This window comes from Mobula birostris, chromosome 3, assembly GCF_030028105.1.
Source record: "Mobula birostris isolate sMobBir1 chromosome 3, sMobBir1.hap1, whole genome shotgun sequence".
NCBI lineage: Eukaryota > Metazoa > Chordata > Chondrichthyes > Myliobatiformes > Myliobatidae > Mobula > Mobula birostris.
The window spans coordinates 93695356-93703869 of NC_092372.1; the positions used below are offsets into that span (position 1 = coordinate 93695356).

Here is an 8514-nt window from a genome sequence, read left to right on the forward strand (position 1 = left end):
GATTATATATACACCCTTAATTAGAAACCTTAGGCACATTGGAGAGAAATCTGAACACTGAGAGATTCACATCCAAAAGATTTATCTGATATTGCTGACAGATTAATGTTGCAGCAAGCTTAGCAGGTAGAATAAATTGAGAAAAGTAATAATCCTAATGTGGCTGAAACTCAATGCACTCTTATTCTTAAAATGTGTAATATAAAAAGTTACATAGGAAAAATGATGTAGAACTAAATGTGCTGCTTTCGTTGATTAAGGTATGTTACTTGTTATGAGCTAAACAATGAACATTGGCTCCTAGATACCACCTATATTTTCATAATAGAACTTTACTGAATTACTTTGTACATAAATAAAATGGAATCTTTTCACTCTAATTTCCCCGTAGGCACAAAACCATATCACACTCTTAACATTAAAGCAGGGGGATTATGTAACTGCTGTACAGAAGACTATCTTTAAACTCATCTGTATTAGCAAGCCCCCCATTTCCTGCTCCTGACACTGTGATCTAGTAATGGAATTTTATGGAAAGTCACTGTACTTGTATGTGCTAAATGTGCCTTCTTTCTGTGTGTGACTGCTGGGACTGTGTTTTGCAACTTGGCCCCAGTGTAATCAATACTGTGTTGTTTGGCTGTATCATGGTTGAACAACAATTAAACCTGAATTTGAACTAAAAGTTTACATACTCACTGTGACTGACAAAGTCAACAAAAAATGCAAAATAAAGTCACTAACCTAACTCATGCTTCGAACAACTCTAAAACTTTGCATAAAGGGAATGAAAGTGGTATGCATAGGTTGTGCACAAGAAGTTAAGATTTACACAAAGTTTGAACAACAAGACATACTGTGCTTTGGTTTAAATGTGAAAATCATTTACTTACTTATGGTGGCCACACTTTAGACAGCATGGCCTCATCTGAAATTCTTGCTAAACCTCTACCTCTCATCCTGCTGTTCCCAAAAATCTGTCAAACTTTTTAGTCATCCAATTTTTCATAGCTAGTTGCCTTTGACAACTACAATTTAATACTCAGCTATTAAGGACCATTCTTTCTGTCATGGCAGAGTGAATCACTGTGATAATGTTTTCAAGTTTGTGGATTATGGGTTGATTCATGATCTGTTTTATTTGCTCTCTTTTTGTACTAAATATATATTTATTATAATTTATAGTTTTTGTTTTGTATTGCAATGTACTGCTGCTGCTGCAAAACAACCAATTTAATGACATCTGCTAGTGTTATTAAACCTGATTCTAATCACTACTGTAATTTATTGGAGAAGTTAATTTCTGTTTGTGTTAGTTATCTACACCTGTTATGACTTACCTAAAGCAATTTGGAGATAACAATAACTTCTGTGGATATCAAAGACAAGATCACCCTGTGGCTGTAGTCACCTCTGCTAATATCTTCTTGTATGTCCTGTCAAATTGTGTTTGTTGATACTCTTGTAAACTGCCTTGGGATATTTTGAGTTATAAAAACATGCTCCATAAATGCAACTTACTGTTTTTCATAAAATAAAGATTATTGCCATCACATCCATTTTGAATAAGGCTAGTTTTCAAAATAAATCTACAGAAAATTCTTGAAAAGAAACTGAATATCTTACATTTTAAGTCATATTTCCTTCATTACAGCTGTTCCTGAGTATACAGTCAATTGTTTATAAACTTGCTGATGTTTTCAATATTTTTTTAAAATCAACAGTATTTTATATGGCAAAAAAAGGTGACCAAGCTCATCGAATTATCTTTAAAATTGTACTGGATAACTATTTCAATATGTTTTAAAAACTTTAAATAGTGGATTTGTAAGGGTTAGTTTTCGGCTTACCACTTACATTGCTTTGAATCAATGCACGTCCTGATGACTTTCTGTAAGTGAATGCATACCTACAGTCACAACAATTAAAGTTTGAATATCAGACAATTCAGGTTTCAAACCCAAAATTCAAGACCAGCAGATAAGAACAGCAAATTCTCACAACTTCCTTTTAGTTAAGGATAGTTTTATTTGGCTTTTAAGTTAACATTAAACAATTTGCTAAATTTTCACTAAACAGTTCATGCTAATTTAATCAACTTTAAGATTATCTAATAATTTATATCTTTAGACAAAGCCTGCACTTGCTGAAGCTTATGTAAAACATAAATTATTCAATATTAATTCTGCAATAAAGAATGGCTGCAAATCTGTTCAGCTAAAGAAACACTGAATTCCTACATGTTATAGGAAGTTATTATGTTATTTACCCAGACCGGGAATTCTGTCAGTCATAAGTCTATGACTGACTCTATTTTGACTCCCTTGATAGATTAAGACAAGATTACCTCAATGGAATTAAATTTATAGCATTTCTTGACATCGGTATTTGCAGATTGAAATTAACCTGAATAGGGTAGCACCTTTCTCTGTCACTAATTATTTTCCATCTCTTTAAAAATGCTGCTAGCCAGACCATTAATCACCTTTAATAGCCTGTGCTCTACCTCAAGTTTTGTTGGTTAACACTCCTGTAAAATGCCGTGGGAGCATTTACGGTCCTGCATTAAGAAAGTGTGAAATAAACCTGAGTTGTTTAAAGAGGGTCACAAACATTCAACATGCACTTTAAGCAGATAACCATTTAAAATCGAATTAACAATATTTCATTATTCACATGATATCAGATTAAGCACTAATGCATTCCCTTTTCCCTGACCAGACATTGATACTTATGGAAATCAAATCTGATGTGTCATTCTGTGAATGCAATTTCCCTGAGCCACTGCAGACTTTTACAGCAGGCACCGTAGCACAAATCATCAGTGTGATTAAAACCAACGTGTGTTATCATCACCACTGGTATCCAATTGCATGAAAATTCTTTAACCGTGGTCAATAATTAGTCATTGTTACACGTGTGCATTCGCCGTTGCAGCTCCGCGCTCTCAGCAGCAGCAGGTCGAGTGATTTTTTTTTTGAGAATCCAGGCTGCGGGGGTTTGGAAGGGGGGGATAAAATAAACGGGGCTGAAGTAGAATAAAGAACCCAGTTGGAACATCATGAGACACGACTGCAAAGGGCCGAGTGGGGTCAGAAATGTCCGGGGCTGGGGAGGCGAAGGTGATTGAGATACTGAGGGGACAGGCTGGGGGGGGGGGGTGAGTGACGAGTGTGAAATGGGGGAGGGGATGTGGGGCAAAGACAGCAGAGTTGAGGTCGGTACTGAGTGGCGGATGGGGGTCGCCGGCGGTGCGGGTACCCGTGTCTCGCCTTTCAGGGTATTAAGGGCGCCCGCCCGACCCGCGATTCCCCCAGTACCACGGCAAGCATTCGTTTCAGGGCGGCGTGGACATTTTACCCCAGCGGGTAAGTTTCACCGGCAGGGGTCTGGGCGCCGGGCCGCCAAGCCAACGCCACTCGGACGGCAGGGAGGGAGGCTGCGCCATCGGGGCGACTTCCAGCGGCCGGCCGGCGGGGCGACTTCCAGCGGCCGGCCGGCTGGCCGCTCACTCACTCACCCCAGAGCCAGGTCAGCGGCTGGGCATACGGGACGAGGCTCAGCGAGTACACGGCGCCCAGGTGCAACAAACTCATCAGCACGACGTTCCTCCAGACGATCCTGTGCGCGGCCCGGCCCCCCGGCCACCCACCGCCTATCTTCTCCTCACGCTCCATGCTGGCAGACACGGCCGGTGTGCCCGCCGTCTCGGCTCGCCTCAGCCCGGCCCGGCCCCAGCGCGCTCAGGCGGACGGACCGACGCGCGACGGCAGCACAGGCATCTCGCGCCAGTGAGCGGAGCTCGAGACCCGGGACCCGGCCGCCTTCTGGCAGCGCGCAGCCAATCAGAGCCGGGCATCAGCGCGGCTCCACCTGTAGCGCCGACTGCAGCAACACCTAACCAGAGCCGGGGGGGGGGCGGGGTGCACCCAGACCGACAGACACCGGAGCCGGGGGAAAGGGGGGCGTGCACCCGGACCGACAGACACTGGAGCCGGGGGAAAGGGGGGCGTGCACCCGGACCGCCAGACACCAGAGCCGGGGGGGGGGGGGGTGCACCCGGACACCGGAGCCGGGGGGGGGGGGGGAAGGTGCACCCAGACCGACAGACACCGGAGCCGGGGGAAAGGGGGGCGTGCACCCGGACATACAGACACCGGAGCATTGGGGGGGGGGTGCATCCGGACCAACAGATTCCGGAACCTGGGGGGGGGGGAGGGGGCGTGCACCCGAACCGACAGACACCGGAGCCTGGGGGGCGTGCACCCGGAATTACAGACTCCGGAGTCTGGGGGCGTGCACCCGCACATACAGACACCGGAGCCTGGGGGGGCGGGGGTCGTGCACCGGACTGACAGAGAACGGAGCAACCGGAATGAACAATCAGACTGACAGAATGGAGACTGGAGCGTGCACAGAAAGTGATCGGGGGTGTGCATCCGGAGTAACGGAGACAGAAGCCGAGCCAGAGAGCCCGGGGCTTATAGACGCTTGGGGCCGGGCAACAGATACTTGAGACAGCAATTATCGGAAAGAGAAGAGCCATCGAACTGCTGTACTACCAAAACGGGCAATGATTGGTCCGCACAGCTGTTTAAAAATTATTAGAGGGAACGTTGAAGCCATCAAAATATATTGCCCAAAACACACGAATTTGGAGAGCCTTCTCTTGAATACTGAGGGATAAGCGGCTTGGGGAAGGAGAGTAAGCCCCATTTGTTACGTTCTCTCGCGTTTTAAAAACGCCTGGACAGCAGCATTCAACGTACACCCAGCAACCAGAGATTATCCTGCAGGAGATGTGCGTCTGCATTCAACACGGGAGGAACCATTTCGCAGATGGGTTTCAGCAGCTGAGTAACAACGGAATTTAAAACAGTCACTCGCCATTAGATTCCCTCAGAACCAGAATTCACCAAGCCTGCAGTAAGGCCACGGCCTTGGCATTACTTCAGGGGGACAGAGACATAGTTAGGAGTTCTTGTGATAACTACATTTGCTTTTTTTGGGGGGGGGGGGGCCTGTATATGTGGACTTGGGTACTACTGACCAGGCTGTTATTATTGTCCTCTTCAATTAGACCATAGGAGTAGAATTAGGCCATTCAGCCCATCAAGTCTGCTCTGCCATTCCATCATGGCTGATCCCAGATCCCACTCAACCCCATGCACCTGCTTTCTCACCATATCTTTTGATGCCCTGACCGATCAGGAAACGACCAACTTCTGCCTTAAGTATACCCATGGACTTGGCCGCCACCACAGTCTGCGGCAGAGCATTCCGCAGGTTCCCTACTGTAAGGGGTAGTGGTGAGACGCCTTCTGCTGTGCCTCGGTGAAGGTACTCCCTCAATGTTGTCGAGCAGGGAGTCCTAGGATTTAGATTCATCGAATTTGAAGGGAACCTGCTGGTAATGATGGTCCCCTGAGCTTGCTGCCTTTGTGCATCTTGGTAGCAGCAGTTGTATGTTTGGGAGGTGCTGCGTGCCATTGGTAGACAGTACTAAATGCAGGGTGGTGGATTGCTGTAGATCAGGGGATCCCAGTCTGGGGTCTGTGGACCCCCTTGCTTAATGGTTTTGGTCCATGGCATAAAGAAAGTGGGGAACCCCTGGTCTAGATGGAGCTGTACTCATTTTGTATTCCATCTCGTGCTTTGTTCTTCGGTGAGAAGGACCTGGGGTGTCAGGAGATGAGTCACTTGTTGAAGGGTATTCAGCCACTTGTTTGATTCTGGTCAGTGATGAACTCCCAGGATATCGATGACAGACTCGGCAATGGAAATGTCATTGAATGGGCAAGGGTAGGTCATTAGATTCTGTCTTGACAGAAATGATTATTGTCTGCAACTTTTCTGGTACGGATGTTATGTGGCCTTTTATCAATCTCTGCTGGAATGTTGTCTAGGTCTTGCCCAATGGAAGTTTGGACAGCTGAAATTGCTGTGCAGTTGAACATTGTAACCAGCAATGAAAATCCTCACTTCTGACTGTAGCAACACCCCTGCCCCATGAGTATTCTCAACACTGGTGCCCCACAAAACTGTGACCTCAGCCCCCTGTTCTATTTTCCGTACACTCGTGGATGCCTGGTCAGACTCCGACCTAAATCCATCTACAAGTTTGCAGATGGCACCACTGTCATGGGCCATATCTCAAAAACAAAATGAATCGGAGTACGGGAAGGAGATGGAGAGCTCAGTGACATGCTGATGATGACAACAACCTTTCCTTAAATGTCAGCAAAAATGAGAGCTGGTAATTGCCTTCGAGAAGGGGAGCGGGGGGACAGTGCATCAACAACTCATGAAGGGTCTCAGCCCAAAATGTCAACAGTTTACTCTTTTCCATAGATGCTGCCTGGCCTGCTGAGTTCCTCCAGCATTCTGTGTGTGTGTGAGCTGTCTGGATGTATCATGGCTTCGTATCGCTAAGCCATTGCTCTGCTCTTAACGGTAAGAAACCACAGAGAGTTGTGGACACAGCTCAGCATATCACAGGAACCAGTCTGCCCTCCATGGACTCTCTGTATATTTCCTGCTGCCCCAGTAAAGCAGCCAGCATAATCAAAGACCCCACTCCCCGGACATTCTCTCTTCTTCCTTCTCCCACTGGGCAGAAGATAAAAATGCCTGAAAGTATGTAACTCATCTCAAGGTCAGTTTCCACTGCACTGTTATAAAACTATTGAATGGTTCCCTCGTAAAATAAAATAGACTATAGAGCTCACAATCTGCCTTGCTTATGGCCTTGCACCTTGCTGTCTACCTACACTATACCCTTTACACTTTATTCAGCAGTCTGTTGCACTTTTACCTTGTTCTACCTCAATATACTGCGTAATGATTTGATCTACATGAACAGCATGCAAGGCAAGCATTTCACTGTACCCTGGTGCTTGCGACAATAATAACCCCATTCCCAATTCCATAATGGAAGGCCAATCATCAATGACGCAACTGAACGCAGAAACGGAAGAAATTCCATATGCTGGAATGCGGAGCAAATCAACAGGTCAGGCACATCTGTAGGGGGAGAAGAGTCCAGATGCTTCTTGGTCTGAAAGATCAACTGTTTTTTTGTCTCTACAGATGCTGCCTGGCATGTGACTGGACCTGAGGCACTACCGTGGGGAACTTCTCCAGAAACGTCTTGGGTCTTGTATGGTCGACATCGAGCAACCACTGTCATCTTCCTCCACGTGACGTAGGAGTCCAACCATTGGAAGGATTTTCCCTTAATACCCTTTACCTTCAGTTTTACTAGAGCTGCTCGATACAACACATAATCATCGGATGTCTACGACTCCTTGATGTGACCAACAGGACTGTGTCAAACATCCCTCTGTCAGTTCAAGGATTCGAAGTGGAATTCCTCCGTTCTTCCAAAAGAGAGTTCTGCTGCCAGACACGGAATCATAAATATGATTCCCCTTCCCCAATACCCTGTCACAACTAGTGCTCCCCTGATACACCTGTCCAAATTAGAATTTACCACTTGGATGACCCTAACTGATTTTAAAATGAGTATGCAATGCAGAAGTGTTGATCCTGATTTCACAACCACTGCCCCCCCCCATAGATTTTCCATTTGGATGAGTTAGTTTTTTTTGGCATAATTTACCTGTAATGTGTAAAAGATTTCAGAATTTCAAGCAGGAACTGAAAGTCTGCAATTTTTTGTAGAAAGAAACAACAGCCATGTAAAGATGGTCCAAGCCACAAAATGTACCGGTCCCGCATATTGAATGAATCATCGTTGGGAGTTTGCGTTCATGGCATTTGTTTGCTGATCTGGAGGAGGGACTAAACGTTAGGCTGCCCTTTTGAGTGGAATAACATGGGTCTGGCTCTAAATCTTTGCAATGTAATACCTGAAGTTAAAATATTACTCCAAAAATGGTTACTGTATCATAATACCATTAAGGATCATTTGCTAAAGTAATTTTAAGTTAAATTTATGTTTAAGTTCTTCACATAAATGACTGATGCCATATTTAAAAAGAGGTGTTTGTGAAAATAAAATATTTTGTCAGCAATATAATCAAGTAGCACCATTATCATTCTTAAGGGAATGTTTCTGAAAGCAATATGTTTTAACCTTTGATAACAGCAAGGGAAGCTACTAAATATCAAAAGAAAAACTAAATACAGCATTTTCAACTTCCTTGAAGATAAATTTCTGAAAAAGTTCAGGAGGGAGTTTACAGAACAATTTAAGTGAAGTTTTATAATACCATATTTCAAAGGGATACTATTATTTTGCTAATGTATTCTAAATGCTTACAATAGCAGGTTTTTAAATTATGCTTTAATGAGCATAGAAAAGTAATTGTTCGTATTAAGAAGGCTCAAGTTCTGGTGGCATAATGCCTTTGTGCAAGTTTAGATACTTCTCAGGGTTGCTCTTCCTAATGACACAGAATAACTGAATTCATGGAATGCTGCCTGGGTTCCAGAGTAAGCACAGCTAAACTAGTGTCGCAACGGAACACACTATCCCACCTAGGCATGTAT

At 44.7% G+C, this 8514-nt stretch overlaps 1 protein-coding gene and 1 long non-coding RNA gene across 3 annotated transcripts in view; one reads left to right on the forward strand and one right to left on the reverse strand.

Annotated features, from left to right (window-relative positions):
- The window catches only part of LOC140195163 (stearoyl-CoA desaturase 5-like), a 91111-nt gene extending 87266 nt beyond the window's left edge, over window positions 1–3845 (reverse strand). The window contains exon 1 of the mRNA XM_072253039.1: window positions 3521–3845. Within this exon, the coding sequence (XP_072109140.1) occupies window positions 3521–3677 (157 nt within the window). The 5' untranslated portion in view covers window positions 3678–3845. The remainder of the gene's footprint in view (window positions 1–3520) is intronic.
- LOC140195164 (uncharacterized) lies at window positions 2914–8028 on the forward strand. Of its 2 annotated transcripts, none has more exons than XR_011885379.1 (3): window positions 2914–2960; window positions 6352–6453; window positions 7090–8028. It is a non-coding gene; the product is annotated as an uncharacterized lncRNA (long non-coding RNA). The 2 variants fall into 2 exon arrangements; XR_011885380.1 differs by lacking the exon at window positions 2914–2960 and adding an exon at window positions 3225–3368.
- Window positions 8029–8514: the final 486 nt, after the last annotated feature.